General features: G+C 38.7%; 1 protein-coding gene across 1 annotated transcript; it reads right to left on the bottom strand.

Moving 5' to 3' along the window:
• Positions 1–1,766: 1,766 nt before the first annotated feature.
• On the bottom strand, positions 1,767–19,498 carry LOC127653963 (serine/threonine-protein phosphatase 4 regulatory subunit 2-B-like). Its single transcript, XM_052140847.1, has 9 exons — positions 19,356–19,498; positions 17,151–17,232; positions 14,910–15,080; positions 9,494–9,587; positions 9,327–9,364; positions 9,139–9,213; positions 8,921–9,061; positions 4,779–5,089; positions 1,767–3,414 (listed from the first exon to the last, which is right to left on the bottom strand). Exons 1-9 carry the CDS (start codon positions 19,387–19,389, stop codon positions 3,089–3,091), a joined length of 1,272 nt encoding a protein of 423 aa, XP_051996807.1. The 5' UTR covers positions 19,390–19,498; the 3' UTR covers positions 1,767–3,088.
• Positions 19,499–19,732: the final 234 nt, after the last annotated feature.

Genomic DNA, 19,732 nt, shown 5'->3' with positions numbered 1-19,732 from the left:
TCCGTTCGGGGTTAAGTCGATCCATTCGGCTGCAATGTGAGTACCACAAAATATTGTGCATTATTGGACATTGCTTGCTGTGGACATGTAAATGTTTTATGGCCATCCTTAGCATATATTCTCAATTTGGCCGGGAACATCAGTGCAAAAGCGACTGTCTGCTGATGTAAGAGATTCTTGCATTCCTTGAATCGATCATGTTTCTCTCGTCGAATTTCTCTTATTTGGAAACAAGAAAATGCTGTGGTTCTTCTAAGAAAGCCTTCCTTTACTCCTCGCCTCGTGTAACATGAGTTCTTTATCGGATGATCTCAGAAATTTGGCCAGAAATGATCAGGGCCTGTCTCCCTCAGCGGATCGCCAAGCCGGAACTCTGTGAGCTTGCTTGATTTCCAGTTTATGGCCAATGTCGAGCAGATTTGGAAAGAGCCAGTCCAGGAATTTCCACCATATCCTGACCCTCTGCTCCCACAGGAATTCCAACAATATGGACGTTATTCCACCAGCTACGGTTCTCCATATCTTCCAACTTCTCCCAGACATGTGTTTCTCTACATCCCCCACTCTTGTAAGCAATGAATTTCATCTCCATGGCAGTGATCGATCGATCAATGTATTACAGCAAGATCCTCCAAGTCAGCAATGACTTGTCAGCATTGCAGACATGTTCAACATTTCTTACTGAAATTCCCAAATTTTCCAAACAAATCGACTCATGGGCTTGCAGCCTGCTGCTGAGGTACTTCAGCTTGAGCACATAAGTGTCTTTTAATGTCTCCAGAGCCCAAGGATTTAGAATTTTTTGACATATTGTCCTCCTAGAACAGTTACAGAATGGAGTGTATTGAATCTCACCGGTTTACGTCATTAAAAGGTATTAAAACTAGCAAAGTGTGCAGAGCTCGCTGTTCACACGTTCGAACCCTGCATGGCATCACGTGACTCCTTAGATTATCATTATAAATAGGTGCTTTGGTTCCCAGGCTAGTGAATATAACTTTTTAAGAACTTTAGAATCCTTCAGCGATGGCCACATAGAAAAACAAACAAACAAACAAAAAAACAAAACAAAAAACAAACAATGTTGGCAACTATTGCCGTAGATTTTTGCCGATAACCTAAATCCAACTATCGGCACCGATTAATCGGTAAAGCCAATATACATTGCATTCCTAAAGTATTCAGACCCCTTCATTTTTTTCCACATTTAATGTGATAATCCTTCTGAAAGTTTCTCCCATCTCCACACATGATCTCTGGAGCTCAACCAGTGACCATCAGGTTCTTGGCCACTCCTCTTATCAAGGCCCTTCTCCCTCAATTGCTCAGTTTGGCAAGGTGGTCAGATCCAGGAAGAGTCCTGGTTGTTCCAAACTTGGGAGCCTTCAATGCATACAGAATGTTTTTGTAGTCTTCCCCAGATCTGTGCCTCAACACAATCTTGTCTCTGATCTCTGCTGGCAGATCATTTGATCTCATGGCTTGATTTTTGCTCTGATATGCATTTTCAGCTTTGATACCTTATTTAGACAGGTGTGTGCCTTTCCCAACCATGTCCAATCAATTGAATTTGCCACAGGTGGTCTCCAATCAAAGTGTAGAAACAGCTCAAAGATGATCCAGAGAAACAGAATGCACCTAAGCTAAATTTCAAGCGTCATAGCAAAGGGTTTGAATACTCATGTCAATGTGAAATTTCAATATTTTCATTTTAATACATTTGCAAAGTTATCAAAAATCTGGTTTTTGCTTTGTCATTATAGGGTACAAAGTGTAGATTAATGTGAAAAAATTATAATATAACGCATTTTAGAATAAGGCTGCAACATAAAATGTGAAAAAAAAGAAGGTGTCTGAATACTTTATGAATGCACTGTATCAGTCTAGCTCTAGTAAAATATAGTTTGAGTTTCTTGTTTAATCTTGACTATCACAAACAACTTTTCTGTAATCATTTATAATCATGTTAGTTAAATGCATGTCAATCAAAACGTCATTTAACGTTTAAAACCATAACATTTATTGCCTTGTCTGAATAACGTATCAAACCACACGCATTCAGTATACACCAAAAAAACAACAACATATGGACGCACAAAAAGGTGGTGAACACAATGCTCCACAAAACACCACAGAAATGTTAAAATTCTATATATAAAAAATACACAGTTGTAAAATGCCAGCCAGCTGTTATCGCTGCTGGGAGTCTAACTGTCACAAATTACCTTGTAATTCAGCTTGTCTTAAAATAGCATCTTCAAAACAAAAATAAATCAGCTTTTCAAAAATAGGTCAAGATTGAAATGCTGGTATAAATTAATGTGAATCACAAAATATGAAAGTATGCTTAGTTTGAATCTTTCAAGAGGTAAATGTACCTGACATAAACCACAAGCTTTCAATGCAGTGCAGACTGCACGATAATAAAAAAGAGAGATGGTGGTAGTGGGAGAAAGAATGACTGCAGAGAGAAAAGGAAGATTTTACATAACATTTAACATCCCCAGTCAGTTAAACAAAAACTACTAGAAAGAAATTATGCTAAAATATAAAAACAAGTCTACTGCTCAAATAATTTAACAGAACAGACAGACCTATGGCTAAAATTAGCTTGGAACATAACCTCTGAATAGTGGCCAGTTATGGGTCTTTAGAGAGACTGCTAAGAGCAAGACGATAAACTCCACTGCCCTGCTGTTTGGCCCTATGTGAAAATATTAACACTAATGCAGAGATGCATCCAAGCCGGTGTCTCTAACATCCTAAAGCTTAGAAGAAAAAAACAGGACTGCTATCCTGGTTAAAATATGTAAAGATACACTTCAGTCAAACTTATTTAAGCTTAGTGAAAGGTGTGTCCAACAAGGATAACCAACCAGTTTAAAACCTTCACTTGAGAAATAAAATCATATGTACATTGGTATAAAGTGTCCATTTGGGAAGGCTGGAGAAGTTAGATGACTCTCGACCAAAAGGCGCATGGTGGTAGGTTAGGTGTTGCTTCGGATGGCCATTGTGGAAGGCCACATAAGTGAGTGCCTTCTTAACAATGTCCACAAAAGCACACAGTTGTTACTTAGGAGTGTTTTTAGTCCTGGTCCATTGGCTCCTCTGCACTCTCTGAGTCTTGGGCCCCTGACACAGTGTTGCCCTCTGTGGGCGAGTCTGCACTACCTCTGCTTGATGTGGGTCCAGAAGAATTTTCATCAGTGCTACTGCTGCTGACCTGCTCACTTGGCTCCACGCCTTCCCTCATCTCAGGACTAGAGGACACACCCACTGGGGCTCTCTGCTCTGATTGGTCCATATCACTGGGCTCCTCTAAGGAAGAGACTGAACTGCAGAGAACCTCTCGCTCAGTAAAGGAATCTCTGGAATCTGCAGCCGGACTCTCAGACTGTGTGCTGGAAGGCTCTACATGACAAAAGAAAAACAGATTAGAAGAGAAAGAAAAATGTATGTTTTGTGTAATAAAACACCCATTTATAAAGTACTTAAACATAATTCTAAATTAAAAACCTTTCAATAAGGTGCAAAAATACGTAATAGAGCGCAACAGTAGCCACTTAGTTTTTCAGTTGTCTTAGTTCTGGAAGTTTTTACACATTTATTTTTTCAATAAGGTTTTTATAAGAATTCTTCATAAAAGAATTCTAAGCCAAAAGTAAATCACAATGTTGCAAACTTCGATTTGAAGCAAAAAAGGACTTGCAAATTGGACAAAAAGACATCTTTCATGAGGACAAATCTGAAAGTTGTTGATTATGAGTAATGAAACAAAACTTAGTTTCCTTCCATTCCCTGATTGGAAGGTATTGTTAAAAATCAATTCACCTATGGAGACAATGAATGGGATTTGCAGAACAGGACTGCGGCACTCTACTGTGGCCTGTCTCCAGAAGTGGCCTAGCAGTTAGTGCAAGTGCCTGACAAATTGAGCTATGGTGCTCACATGGGTAGACCGATATATCAGTTTTATCGATTAATTTGTGCCAATAGTTGATTTTTGGAGTATGCATTTTTGGCAAAAATCTATGCTGGTAGTTGCCAATAGTGAATTAGTGAATTTTAATCTAGAGAACGTAGGCTATAAAAAGCCTAATCTATGTAATTTCAAAGTAAGTAAATGTATTCCAGGCTTGTTTATAGTTAAAACTCTATTTTAGCATTATGCACCAAAAACTGATTTTTTTTCTGGTTATTATTGAGATTTCGGTTGCACAAAAAACTGCTGGGATTTGATCCATTTTGGACTCTTGTAGCCTCAATGTCTGTGCTCATCATAGCGATAAATACATTTTATAAAAAAAAATAAAACCCATCGGCCGATTAATCGTTATTCAGCATTTTCAATTACCTTAGTTATCAGTATCTGCCAAATCCACTATCATCGACCTCTAATTCATATCAATAAGGGTGTCAACACACTAGAGTTTACCCTACATCAGAGAACGCTGTAAATACAGTACATTGATTTCAACGGGGATGGTGTGTAGCAAAGACGCAAGGAACATAGAAAGAAAAAATGCAAAGGTTTTCAAATGTGATGATCTTTCATGTGACCAAAGCTTGAGAAAAAAAAAACTACTTTTGTTATAGTGCATTCTGATGCAAACACCTGTTGAACAATGAAAATTTTTGAGTGCCAGAAAACAGCTGTGCTTTTGGAAGTCCAAATTGCTGTATTCCCGAAAAACTGAAAAGGCTTTTTCCAACCCTCAAAAGGGATCTTTTTCTAGTGTGGCAAAAAAGGTAGTATTACTTAAAAATAACACTACCTTGGTCCTCACACTCTCTGGCTGAACCAGGTTTACTCTCCTCCTGCTCTTCTTTGTTTGTCTCCCTTGACATAGACGACGGCGATTCTGCATCCTCTGACCTATCGGAGGATCTCTCAGTCGACGTTGACCTGGGTGTAACAACAACCTGCTCCTCTACATCCTCTTCATCCTCCTCGTCCTCTTCTCCATCCTGGTTGAATTTGAGTCTCTTTACCTCATGCTCCTCTGCCTCCATTTCTTCCTCTTCATCTAAATGCTTGTTCTTTACCGAACTACCAAGAGGCCCAATGCCTGATCTAGATGCATCACTGCAAAAAGACAAATGTTTATGATAATATATGAGCACACAAAAGCACAGTGGTGATTCATGGCAATTATTGGCTGCCCTGTCTGTCTTGGGTGATCAAAGCCATAGTTCTAAACTATATGGAAGCTATACTTATATAATGTGAGTTCCTTGACTCTTTATTCAGTAGAACCATTAAAAAGAGCAGCGTCAAAGACCCTCCGTCATAAAATATAAATCAGTCTCGCTCAATTTCTGTATTACTTGAACTATAAAAAGGAACAATTATTCATCATTTGGGATATGGGTGAAAATATTCATTAATTCAGTCATTCAACTATGCCTTCGACAGATCAGAACAGATCTATCAGACTCTAGAGACATAATGTGTTCTATTAATTTATAAAAAAAATTAATAAATAACATTTGATGCCTACAATCTCTGATCTAATTGAAAGACTTGTTCAAATTTTATTACTGAAATTACACTCCACTCTAGGGACGTCTCGATTACCCGATTTCACAATTAACAGCGATTAAAATGGTCACGTTATTAAGCTGTAAGAATTTGGAAGCTATGGCTAAAAACCGGAAAAAACAATAATCAGTTTAGAATATCTTTGCATAATCAGTTTAGAATATCTTTACATTATTGTGTGTAAATAACTGGGAGTGCTCTTTAATTTGTAAAGAAACAAAAACCTCTAACTACACATAATTTCAATATAAATGTAAAGCTTATTAAGAAAAACTTTACTGTTAACTAGTATACTAGATAATGTAGCAGCAAAATTAACAGTAATCCCAGTATAAGTCATCAGTAGAATGCAGTTTCTTTTTTTTTTTTTGCAAAATTTTTCAACTTGTATCTGGACTTTAAAGGATTCAGATTTGTTTTTTTGTTCAATTTAGTTGCAAGATATCAGCTCATTTTTCATTCACACAGTTATTATTTGGAAAATCTCTCTCTCTATCTCTCACTGCCATCACAGTGCTCACTCTCCCATGAGTTCTGATTTCACACACCTGCATATCATTAGTGGCTAATCAAGGACTGCATATATACATTAAATAAAGCGCTGAAGCTGCATGTGCATTTTATATATTTACTTATAAACACATGATTCACAGAGCTATTGCACGTCTTTAAGTGGCTTTGAATAAAATGCACGAGTCATATATCTACTTTAATTGTGTTTTAATGGTTCTTTTATAAGGAGGAGGTTATTGGGCAGTGGAAGGAACACTTTGAAGAACTCCTAAATGCCAATACGCCCTCTATGGTAGAGGCAGAGCCGGAGGATGATGGGGGATCAGATTCTATTTCCCTGGGGGAGGTCACTGAGGTAGTCAAACAACTCCGCAGTGGCAAAGCCCCGGGGATTGATGAGATCCGACCAGAAATGCTGAAAGCTTTGGATGTGGAGGGGGTGTCATGGATGACACGCCTCTTCAACATTGCATGGAAATCTGGGACAGTGCCTAAGGAGTGGCAGAACGGGGTGGTGGTTCCCCTCTTCAAAAAGGGGATCAGAGAGTGTGTGCCAACTACAGGGGTATCACACTTCTCAGCCTCCCTGGTAAAGTTTACTCCAAGGTGCTGGAGAGGAGGGTTCGGCCGATTGTCGAACCTCGGATTGAAGAGGAACAATGCGGTTTTCGTCCTGGCCGTGGAACGACGGACCAGATCTTTACTCTGCAAGGATCCTGGAGGGGGCCTGGGAGTATGCCCATCCGGTCTACATGTGTTTTGTGGATCTGGAGAAGGCGTATGACCGGGTCCCCCGGAGATACTGTGGGAGGTGCTGCGGAGTACGGGGTGGGGGATCCTTCTTAGGGCTGATCCAATCCCTGTACGTCCAAAGCGAGAGCTGTGTCCAGGTCCTCGGCACGAAGTCGAGTTCATTCCATGTGGGGTTGGTCTCCGCCAAGGCTGCGCTTTGTCACCAATCCTGTTTGTGATATTCATGGACAGGATATCGAGGCGTAGTCGGGTGGGGAAGGTGTGCGGTTCGGTGGGCTGGGGATCTCATCGCTGCTTTTTGCAGATGATGTTGTCTTCATGTCATCATCGGTCCGTGACCTTCAGCTCTCACTGGATCGCTTGGCAGTCGAGTGTGAAGCAGCTGGGATGAGGATTAGCACCTCTAAATCTGAGGCCATGGTTCTCAGCAGGAAACCGATGGAGTGCGTACTCCAGGTAGGGAATGAGGTTTTGCCCCAAGTGAAGGAGTTCAAGTACCTCGGGGTCTTGTTCACGAGTGAGGGACAATGGAGCGGGAGGTTGGCCGGAGAATCGGGGCAGCGGGGCGGTATTGCACTCGCTCTATCGCACCATTGTCACTGAAAAGAGAGCTGAGCCGAAAGGCAAAGCTCTCGATCTACCGGTCAATTTTTGTTCCTACCCTCACCTATGGTCATGAAGGTTGGGTCATGACCGAAAGAACTAGGTCAGCGAGTACAAGCGGCCGAAATGGGCTTCCTCAGAAGGGTGGCGGGCTTCTCCCTTAGAGATAGGGTGAGGAGCTCAGTCATCCGTGAGGAGCTCGGAGTAGAGCCGCTGCTCCTTTGCGTTGAAAGGAGTCAGTTGAGGTGGTTTGGGCATCTGGTAAGGACGCCCCCTGGCCGCCTCCCTAGGGAGGTGTTTCAGGCACGTCCAGCTGGGAGGAGGCCTCGGGGAAGACCCAGGACTAGGTGGAGAGATTACATCTCCACACTGGCCTGGGAACGCCTCGGGGTCCCCCAGTCAGAGTTGGTTAATGTGGCTCGGGATAGGGAAGTTTGGGGCCCCCTGCTGGAGCAGCTGCCCCTGCGACCCGACTTCGGATAAGCGGTTGAAGATGGATGGATGGATGGATGGATGGATGGTTCTTTTATGTCATTTTTGGAGCTTAACAGTAACGAACATGACTAACACACAGTATCGGATTTGGATCGGGCTCATCAGACCGACACCCGATCCATTTAAAAACGTCAGTATCGGAGCCAATACCGATCCAGGTATTGGATCAGTGCATTCCTAATTTTGGGACGCTAAATATCTAAAAAAATGACACAGGAGTCGTTTAAGAAGGGTATCCAGTATGTAAAACGTGCAGACGAAAAGTGTCAGCAAAAGTGGTGAACACATCTAATATGTTCCAGCACCTGAGGGTCACCATCCAGAGATTCATGCCCAGATGAAAGTAATAACTTTACAAACACAGTAAACGTTATATGTAGTATACTACTTACCTTTTGATAAAGTCAAACACTGAATTGAAACTGTGCAAATTCAAAGAATTGTATTTTTTAAGCTTAAAAGAGGATGGGTTCAGCTTTATATTGTGAATGCGATGCCTCCATATAGGTTTTCCTACTTGAATAAGATTTCAGTGAGCATTAAAGTGCTGTGATCCGGCCGATCCTTAGATTACTGACTAAAGAAAGAGGGTTCTTCTAGCCTGACAATGTTTTATTTTTATTCAAGTTATAGTTGTTGTTTTTTGTTATTTATTTTTGATATAATTATTTATTGAAAGGGTAAACATACTTTTTTGTTGAAAAGGTACGGAAGTTTTGGTGTCAGAGGGCAGATAGAGAAAATTGCACCTACTTAAATGCAAGTACTTTACCTACTTGTTTTCAGTTAAAAGTAGGAATACATATGTTAACTGCATTTCCTAATGAATGCTGCAAAAAAAATGAAGTTGTAATATATTTGTGGAGGTTTTTATTGTTGCATAATATGTACATTTACAGATAATTGGGAAAATCATGAAATCGTGATTTTTTTTAATCAGACAATAATCGTACCATCAAAACTTCACATCGTGACATCCCTACTCCACTAAGTATGGAAAAGTCAGCCTACCTGAGTGTTTTGCTGTGTCCCTGTGATGTGTTTGTCTCATTGTTTTCTGTGCTGTCTGGAAGGCCGTTTGTGGATAGTGAACTGGACATCGAGTGCTTCTGTCTGTTTAACGGCCTGGGCGTTCCTGGCCCATTTACTTTCCTGTAATATATAGAGGGATGTAAAGTTTTATGTCCATTTTTAAATGACTAATGATAAGCTCCATATATATTCCTCACCTCTCTGTAAAGACAGATGTGTTCCCTGGTAACATGACTCCATTCATTCTGTTGACACCACTGCAGCCATTATTCCTACAAAGCCAAGAGAATAAAAAAAAGCATCTAATGACATCTACAGTAATTACATTCATGTTTAATAAATATAGTGTCTGAAAAACTTTAATACTGAACAGCGAATCACTTACTCAGATGTAGGATAAATGCAACTAACCACCATCACATTCTGATGAAAAAGAAAGAACAATCAATATCACATAAGCAATGCAATTTCTGTATTTCCAACTTCCTACTTAATAAATTGTAAAAGACAAAGCTATTAATAATTACACAAAATAATGTTCAAAGCACTGACCTTCTCTACCCCTCTGAGAAATTTCTCTGTTCCCATGTAGTTCCTCTTGGGTTCTGTGAGAAGTTCACACAAGCGCTGGATGGTAAATGGGATCCTGAATAGATAGAACCCAATACAAAGAGCAGAGGATTAGGACTAGATCTACTCTCCTGCAATCTGACACATGATAAGAATCGGTCTACGCTTTGATAAACTTGACAGCCAGTAGATGGCACACTTGTTCTGGGGTAAAGAGCACTGCAACTCTCAGATCCATTGGACTATATTGAATACAAAATTGAAGTTTTGTAGCGTTCAGTCTAGGTTCTAGGCAATTTGTCTGTAAAGCCATCTAAATGCTGGTATAGTCCTAAAGGTTGACAAAATGATCTTTCAACAGAAATAACCACTTAAATGTAGTCTCTCTCTCTTCTGGAAAAAGGAAACAAAATTGTCCAATCAAATGCTCACTAGAATAAAAATGTCTTTCCATCCCCAATTCCACCTGCAAACAATTAGCAAACCGTGGTTCACAGCTGTGACGAAACTAAAGCAAACTGGCTATTTAAAAAAAAAGGGATAATCCTTTAAGTATATCACGTCCAAACACCCTTTTTTAATAGGAAAAAAATCAAAAGAAAACTCACTGGAAAAAAAAATTGTGGTGAAGTAAATATAGCAGAAATAATTCATTACTTTCTACAAGTATGAACTTGAAAATATTAAGTACATTTATTCTCTGAGTAAATTTCACAGGTAACAGTCAATTTTACTTAACATTTCAAAGCTGGTGTTGCCGGCATGCAACAGTCTTGAATAATGAATGAGGTTGCATTGTTTGCAAGTTTATTTACACAGTTTTTATTTGGTTTTTGGTAAATGGTCTGCACTTATATCACACCTGCAATCTGATTTTACCCACATCCACACCCACTCACACACCAATGACGGCAGAGCTGCCAAGCAAGGCGCTAGCCTGCCATTGGGAACAACTTGGAGTTCAGTGTCTTGCCCAAGGACACTTCGGCATGTGGAGTCATGTGGGCTGGGAATCGAACCTCCAACTATGCGATTAGTGGCCAACCCGCTTTACCACCGCCACAGCCTACATTTGGTAACATCTCTGGTTACTCTTATAACCTCAGTTTCCTTCATTGCTGAACACTTGGGGGAATTCCTTTTCCATGACCTAGTTGAAGTCTTTGAATCATAACGCCAATCTTATGATTGGCAATGGTGTTTCAGCCCAACCCTATTCAGGGTTGCCAACTCTCACGCATCTGGCGTGACACTCACGCATTCAGCCTCACCGTGAGATTGAGGCTGAATGCGTGAGTGTCACGCCAGATGCGTGAGAGTTGGCAACCCTGCCTATTGGTGCACATTTGCCCTATTTAAGCAGGCGCTCACACACCATTTCTTCAGAATTTTCTGACTGAGGACAAGAACATATCACCCGTACCTTGAAAATCTGAACTAGCAGTGTGGCCAAGTATGCAATGTTTCATTCCCTTCATCGCAGGAAACCGAGGTTACAAGAGTAACTGGAGATGTTCCCTATCGATTCAGTTCACGAGACATTGCTGAACGCTTTTGAGGAAGTGCCCAATAATGTCTTGCTACATATTGTAATACCCTTGTATGCACCAGGGTATAAAACACTTGTTTTTCATGTATACTACGTACGACGGTGACTTATAGTATCTCTTTAGTGTATGAAAATGGATAACCAGTGGTGCAAACCAGACGGGAAGTTAATCTTATGGGGCTTTTCCACTGCACCGTACAACTCGACTCTGCTCGCTTTTTGTGGGTTTTCCACAGTGGATAGTACCTGGTACTTTTTTAGTAACACCTCGTCGAGGTCCAAGCAAGCAGAACCAATACTAAATGTGACGTCAAAACCCTGCAGATCACTGATTGGTCAGAGAGAATCGTCACGGGACATCAACCCTCTAGTTTATAAGTTAGCTACAGCGATAGCAGTATAATTTGTTTACGCAACTTTCAAATTGTAAAAAGAAATGGCTGTGGGCAAAACCACGCCGTGGTCAATAAATGAGGTGCAGACGTTACTCTCGTTAGCGACGAATGAAACGAAAAAAGACTTTCAGAAAGTAAAAAAAAAAAAAAAAAAAAACTTAAAATTGACTACAGAACCATCAAGGAAAAGTGGAGGTGGTTCAACCAAATGGACGCTATCTAGACTGGCGAGCAATGGGAGGGAGAGTGCCCTGGATTCAGCCACGGCTGGAGTTCATGATGGAGGATGGTACGTTAACTCTATACTCTGCTTGAAAGCTTCACTTTATTTAGTAGACCAGCTACTGGAAAGCTTGCTTCTAAAACAACCAGGCCAATTTAATGGTTACACTTGTGTAAAATCACCATGCAACAACTGCTTTATGCAGCAAAATGAGCTAGTAGCTAACAGCTAGCGGTCATGTTATTGTTTTGTGTCACGTTTAAGATGATGTCACGGCAGTAGAGGTGGCACAACTATGACGATTAGCCTATAATCCCACCCACGTTGAGGCGACACTAAACAACAGTGGAAAAGCAACCTCAGAAATGTAAAGCGAGTAGACACAAGTCGAACCATAACGTGCAGTAGAAAAGTGGCATTAGTCTGAGGATGTGTACTCGTTAAGGCTGCCCCCGACCAAAGATTTTCCTAGTCAACTAGTAGGCATTTATTTAAGCCATTAGTTGACTAGTCGCACGTTTATGATATTAATTGAATTACTTAAATATATATACACTCACCTAAAGGATTATTAGGAACACCATACTAATACTGTGTTTGACCCCCTTTCGCCTTCAGAACTGCCTTAATTCTACGTGGCATTGATTCAACAAGGTGCTGAAAGCATTCTTTAGAAATGTTGGCCCATATTGATAGGATAGCATCTTGCAGTTGATGGAGATTTGTGGGATGCACATCCAGGGCACGAAGCTCCCGTTCCACTACATCCCAAAGATGCTCTATTGGGTTGAGATCTGGTGACTGTGGGGGCCATTTTAGTACAGTGAACTCATTGTCATGTTCAAGAAACCAATTTGAAATGATTCGAGCTTTGTGACATGGTGCATTATCCTGCTGGAAGTAGCCATCAGAGGATGGGTACATGGTGGCCATAAAGGGATGGACATGGTCAGAAACAATGCTCAGGTAGGCCGTGGCATTTATATGATGCCCAATTGGCACTAAGGGGCCTAAAGTGTGCCAAGAAAACATCCCCCACACCATTACACCACCACCACCAGCCTGCACAGTGGTAACAAGGCATGATGGATCCATGTTCTCATTCTGTTTACGCCAAATTCTGACTCTACCATCTGAATGTCTCAACAGAAATCGAGACTCATCAGACCAGGCAACATTTTTCCAGTCTTCAACTGTCCAATTTTGGTGAGCTCTTGCAAATTGTAGCCTCTTTTTCCTATTTGTAGTGGAGATGAGTGGTACCCGGTGGGGTCTTCTGCTGTTGTAGCCCATCCGCCTCAAGGTTGTGTGTGTTGTGGCTTCACAAATGCTTTGCTGCATACCTCGGTTGTAACGAGTGGTTATTTCAGGCAAAGTTGCTCTTCTATCAGCTTGAATCAGTCGGCCCATTCTCCTCTGACCTCTACCATCAACAAGGCATTTTCGCCCACAGGACTGCCGCATACTGGATGTTTTTCCCCTTTCATTCTTTGTAAACCCTAGAAATGGTTGTGCGTGAAAATCCCAGTAACTGAGCAGATTGTGAAATACTCAAGACTGGCCCGTCTGGCACCAACAACCATGCCACACTCAAAATTGCTTAAATCACCTTTCTTTCCCATTCTGACATTCAGTTTGGAGTTCAGGAGATTGTCTTGACCAGGACCACACCCCTAAATGCATTGAAGCAACTGCCATGTGACTGGTTGATTAGATAATTGCATTAATGATAAATTGAACAGGTGTTCCTAATAATCCTTTAGGTGAGTGTATATTTTGGGGGGGCATCAGAAAATGATTTGAGTTCCAGGGCTGAGAAAGTATGCTATAAGTAACATTGCTAACACTGTTCTACATAACAGAGAAATACTAAACCGTAATAATGAGCCATTAAAATATAACTTTTACAAGCGCACGCAAGAAGCGAGCCACAGCGACACCGCCAAAAGCGGCAATGATTCTGAATGTGTCGGAAAAACCAGCAAGGAGACTGTCTGAACTGTCGTCTATGAGTGCTGCAAATGACCTCAGACATCTCAGCCCAGGAGTTGCTTTGTCAAGTTTGCTTTATTTCCTCAGAGCAGTTCATTGTGACCAGAACTCTGCAGCCTATACATCTGTGATTAAACATAAAATAATACAAAAACATGATCAACTCAAACCATGATTTATATTTCAATGATTGTTATCATTATAATTCTTATTTTATTTTTATAATTGTTTTTCATTTCTTTATTTGTGAAAGTAGTTTTCCGCCTGCATGTTTAGACGGATATATGCCTGACGGTTAATGATAAGGTGTGTATTTCCATATCAAATAATATATATATATATAATATTATTCTTTTATCACATTATTTTATTTGCTTTTTCATTTCGTTTGGAGTCCAATTTAAATTTAGAAATGTATTTGACTTAAATTTTTCATTTTTTTAAATAAATGAATACAATTTTCAATGCAAAATCACTAAAGCAAGAATATTCACCGATCCCTCAGCCCGGGGGTTGCTGATGTATTTGGATATTGCGATTATATATGATATACAAAAACTTGAAATAATGAATGCAAAGGAGTCTGCTGATGTCAAGATTTATAGTGAAATAGGAGTAACATTTCAGACTGTTCTCATGAGTCTTATATATTACTTTTATGCTGCCTTTATGGGCTTTTTGGGGCTTCAAAATTTTGGTACCCGTTCACTTGAATTGTTTGAACCCACAGAGCTGAAATATTATTCTAAAAATCTTTATTTGTTTTTTCCATAAGAAATAAATTGGGATGACATGAGGGCGAGTACATTAGTAAATTTGTGGGTGAACTAATACTTTAAGTAAATCTAACTAGTTATTTTTTTAGCGTGCACTCAAGCAATTTCATAGTCTTTAAAAGGATGGTTTACAAAAAAAAACAAAAAAAAGATAACCATCGTCACTTACTCCCTTTTTTGATTCACGAAAGAAATAAAGTCAAACAGGTTTGGAACTAACTAATAACAGTTAATAACAACATAATTTAGTTTTTTGGTTAAACTATCACTTTAAATAGTCATTTAGTAGATGCTTTAACCCCAAGTGACTTTTTATTCTACAGTTATTATAGGGACCATCCGGCTGGACAAATGTTGAGTGCCTTGCTCAAGGGCACAACGATCAAACCAGCAGTCTTCAATTTACCAGCATTGAGCTTTGACTAGAACCCCACACAATGCTATTAATTAGAGTGTTACTTGCCCATTGTATTCATTGACGATCTTAAGAATCCTCTCCTTCATTTCTTCAAAGGGCACTGACTCCACATTTGGGTTGGCAGGTCCTCTTTGTTCTGGAGCCGATGCTTGAAAATCCTCCATTACTTTCTCCAGCTTGAATATGAAGTAGCATTTAAACTGAGACCACGACACCCTGGAGAGACAACAATATACAGCAAAAGCTAATTATTGCAAATTTGTAATTGACTATGCAAGGAATTACATTTTGAAAGTGTTTACATGCATGGCAATATGCTGATTACTTAAAAAAAAAAAATCAGCACATAAAGAAAATAAATAAATGACAAAGTAAGAAACCCATGTTTGATTGAGATTTGAAATCATTGAATAATTATCTGATTTGACATCAAAACAAATCCAAGTGTTTTGCGCATACCCGTTTATGGCAGTAAGGTATTAACATGCAAAGCGAAATCAGGGTAATGTTCAATAATCTACCTGTGCTGATTGTATTTTTATCATAAAATTACTACCGTTTATGACATTAGCCCAATAAAGGAACACCATTTGAGGCATTTACTAGGGCTGGGCAATATAGCCTCAAAAATTCTCTTGATATTTTTCAGTAAACTGACGATATGCAACATATCTTGATAATTATGTATTTGTTATGAAATAGCATGTGACTTTTTTTTTAATTCAAACCAGCCATTCATCTAGCATACCATGACATATAGCAGCTTAATAAAAATCTTATTTACCTTCATATATTTTACTAAAACATTATTCATTGACATGGGCTGTTATAATGTAGTCTGTTACAATAAGTACAAAAGTCAAATATTTTGTACTTAATGATAATATTTTGTCAATATGTGAAGTCTCGCTGGTCAATAGACGTTGGAAAAACGAGACACAATGCAGAAGCCAAAGACATATGACATACACTACCGGTCAAAGGTTCTGAAACACTTGACTGAAATGTTTCTCATGATCTTAAAAATCTTTTGATCTGAAGGTGTATACTTAATATTTGAAATTAGTTTTGTAGACAAAAATATAATTGTGCCACCATATTAATTTATTTCATTGTAAAACTAAAATGTAATTCCAAAAAAGTTTTTGAAATTGATAACTTGATACTGAATAATTAAGAAAAGTAGCCAATAAGTGCATAACATAGATGGGAACTCCTTCAATACTGTTTAAAAAGCATCCTATATTTGGAATGGGTGACTTCTTGGTAGATGCTAAAATATAACACAGTTTTGATTTATTTTGGATTTTGTTTAGTCACAACACAATTCTCATAGTTCCATTTCTGTTATTCCATAGTTTTGATGACTTTACTATTATTCTAAAATGTGAAAAAAAAAAAAAAAAAAGTATAATGAGTAAGTGTTTTAAAACTTTTGACCCGTAGTGTATATGTACATACTGTATTTGTACATGTCTATGCATCACTGATATCACTTCAGACTATTCGTGCCCATCCCTAGTAGATTTGTGTAACAACTTAATAGCGGTTAATTATGTTTGCAATCGCACGAATGCTTGGACCTGCAGTACTTCACAATGCATCTGAAATTAGCTAAAAGCGCTAAAAACACTAGTCCATTAGCGCTGCAGGTGTACAGATTAGGATGTCACAGGTTCATTCTGAACAAACACAGACCATGTTTATCCTGCCTTTAGCAGTTTATTAATCACATCTGATCATATCACCATTTTGTTATAATTTTGATTCAGGATCGTGAAATTAGATTTCTGATGCACTCTATGAAACTTTAAGTCCAATTTAAAATCACTTGATATTCACAATATTGTTACATTTTATATTGTCAGCAAAATTATCGTTATTATAACGTAAATATTCTATGTATCGCCCAGCCCTAGCGTTTACATGACCTTACGTGTTGTCGGTTAATTTTCATTGATGAACGTGCATGTAATTACTCTCTATGATTCAAGTTAAATGTATTATGCGAGAGCAAAGAGACAGTCAGTCTGTTGCATTAGTCTCTAAGTAGTTGTCATACTGACTGGCAACGTCATGAACTGAAAGTATTTTTGAACTGATAAGTACACGGTTCAATGTGCTTTGGAGCAAAAGCAAAAGTGCTGTGGTGGCATAAACCACCCTGTGGTGTTACACAACTAAGTGAAGATTTTAAACCACTGAAACAGGGGTCAAAAGAGGTAAATGAGGTTTCTTTGGCCTCCTTATATCATTCACAGGTCTCTGGAGGCAAACTATACTTACAGGGTTTCCCCGGTCTTCGCAATATGACACAAAAACCGGTCCAACATGGGAGACACTTCTTTCTTCCCCTTCTTGTCAAAATCTGCAGGAAGCACAATAATACAACCTCACTGTGGATTTCACATGGGTTTCAATGTAAAAACACAAAGGTTATGAAACATTATTTCAAATTTAGTTCAGCTAACAATGCAACTGCAATATGCAATCTGGAGAGACTTTTACTTTTACTATTTGGACCACTTCACCAATAACTAGTCCTGGCATTGTGTAATATAATTATTAAAATAATAATAATAATAATAATAAAACAGAAATCTAATTATTTTCCGAACATGGAAACATTAGAGCTGACAGTATAGCTGTTACGCCAAGCTGCAAAATCCAGTGACACTTGTTTTTTTTATAACTATTTAGACCACTCAGATAACACCTATAACCTGTCCCGGCACAATGCTTGTGCTTTTAAGAAAAGTATGAGAAAATCTGTTATTATTATTTTCCAAGCAGTATATTCCATTGCAGTATAACATCTTGTATATTAGCTTCAGGACGTCTTTAAAGTTACACTATGAAACTTTTGGACCTCAAGCGGTTAAAAAAATAAAACTGCATGCGACTTGTGGAAGGGGATTATTTTTGGTTGTGCTTCGGCTTTGCTCCTCTTTGCGGATGAATGTGCGAGGCACCGGTGTACACAAGAATACAGGACATCTTATCAGAGCGAATGGACAAATAAATAATGATAGAAAGGAAAAGACGAATATCTGAAAACATGTCATCTGAGCAGTGCCATGTCTTATTCTGTTGTTTTGACTTATTGGAAACACTGATATTTCAAAATAAATGATGTTACAAATGTTGCATTGTTCGTTAACATTAGACACAATGATTGCTAGTCTGATAAGAAACGTTGTCAAACGTTGTATACGTTTTTATAACTGCAGGATATTCTGGCCAAATAGACCACGGTAGTAACTAATTTATAGATGGTCATTGTTACCAACTAGTGGTCAACATCATTTCAAGACTCACATGTCCTTGGCAAGCCTAGGACTAAAGGATTTATTTATATAAATTATTGCGGTTATAAAGAAAAATACACATGCGTGCTAGTAAGTGAAAAGTTCTGCACCAATTACAGTATAATTATTGTATTTCACTACACACACAAAGACGTTTGTTGACAGATTTAACTACTCAGTATCCGGATCTTATTTTCTCGGTCTATGGACATGATGTCAAAACACATGAACGATGTATGTATGCAATTTCCAGTGAAATCTGCCCTGACAGCACTAAAATATTTATAATATAATAATTATAGATTAAATAAAGCATATTTGGGTAAAGTAAATACATGGTTTGGAAGATGGACTTTTGTTGATATCTCATTAAACATTCTATTTTTATTTAACAAAAAAAGTTACATAGTGTAGCTTTAAGTATATCACCACATATCAGGGGACACTTTCAAAATTACTTTTTTGGCCATTCATACTACAACTGCCGTTTTATTATAATGCAAGCTATGACAATATATTTAGTTATTTAACAAGACCAGATACATTTGAACTGTCAGTGCCATTACCATGAACCTAAACATATTGTTCCAAGGATTCGGACCATTATAAAGTTGCAAATCTTGAAGGTAATTTCATTCTCTAAACGATTTAAACCACTCAGAATAACTATGACTATTACAGGCACTATACGTGTGCTTTTATGAAAAGTATGAGAACATCTTTAAATATTTTCATATTTACATAAGAGTTTACAACTCGTCAACAATGAAGGTGAAATACAAAGAGAACATTAATAAGGCTGATACTATAGAGAAAATCTAAAATTATCATAAAACGGTTTCCTAATTTAGAGAAAAATCAAACTAAACTTGTGTAATAAATAGTTTTCGCTTGACAAATCTCCATATTATCAAAACAAGCAGCTAGCTTTCTCGGTACTACAATTGTTTGTCTGTTTATATATCAGTTAATTAAACCAATACTTTTACCACAGAAACCCAGAAAAAAATAGTATGAGACCTGTTCGAGAACGCTTTGAGCACACAACAAAGCTCGAGAAACAGGAAAAAGCCATTTAGCCACAGGCAATGCTAACATGAGCTAACTCACATCACCCAGATCACAAAATCACATAACTCCTCTCTAAAACCACTCACACACCTCAACACACACATCCGGTTACCTTCAATAGCTTCCAAAAGAGTGTCTACCTCCATGTCCGTGCTGTTAGCCCTGTGATCGTCTGAAAAGCGAGAGCTGATGGCTGCTGTTGAGCTCAGTGAAGAACAGTAGGAAATGGGAAATATTTCAATATGGCGGCCGTCATTGCCGGCGGCCGATCCTCTCCACGAGCTCTGACTGTTGCGCAATTTTGTAACTGTGTGTCAAAACTGATTGTGCCGACTATCTAGCCAACGTTTAGGACAAAATGGGGGTGTTCGACCGCATAATTTTTTTTGTACCGATGTGTAAAAAAAAACCTAGTAAGTTACATTCCAAAGCAGTATTTTAGGCATGACAGGCGCCTTCCGGACGAAGTTTATTACCAAATATGCTGCC

Source organism: Xyrauchen texanus, chromosome 13, assembly GCF_025860055.1.
Source record: "Xyrauchen texanus isolate HMW12.3.18 chromosome 13, RBS_HiC_50CHRs, whole genome shotgun sequence".
In the NCBI taxonomy this organism is placed as follows: Eukaryota; Metazoa; Chordata; class Actinopteri; order Cypriniformes; family Catostomidae; genus Xyrauchen; species Xyrauchen texanus.
Note: the sequence above shows the minus strand (reverse complement) of the source record. Positions and strands in the feature narration are given on the sequence as shown.

What these genes read in the sequence shown, in the direction of transcription:
- LOC127653963 (XM_052140847.1), bottom strand. Translation starts at nt 19,389, where the DNA reads ATGGAGGTAGACACTCTTTTGGAAGCTATTGAAG. An exon ending in TGCATTTATCCTACATCTGA is followed by an intron (nt 9,214 to 9,326) that starts GTAAGTGATTCG and finishes TTGGCTTTGTAG; the next exon opens with GAATAATGGCTGCAGTGGTG. An exon ending in CAGAGAGTGTGAGGACCAAG is followed by an intron (nt 3,415 to 4,778) that starts GTAGTGTTATTT and finishes TTTGTCATGTAG; the next exon opens with AGCCTTCCAGCACACAGTCT.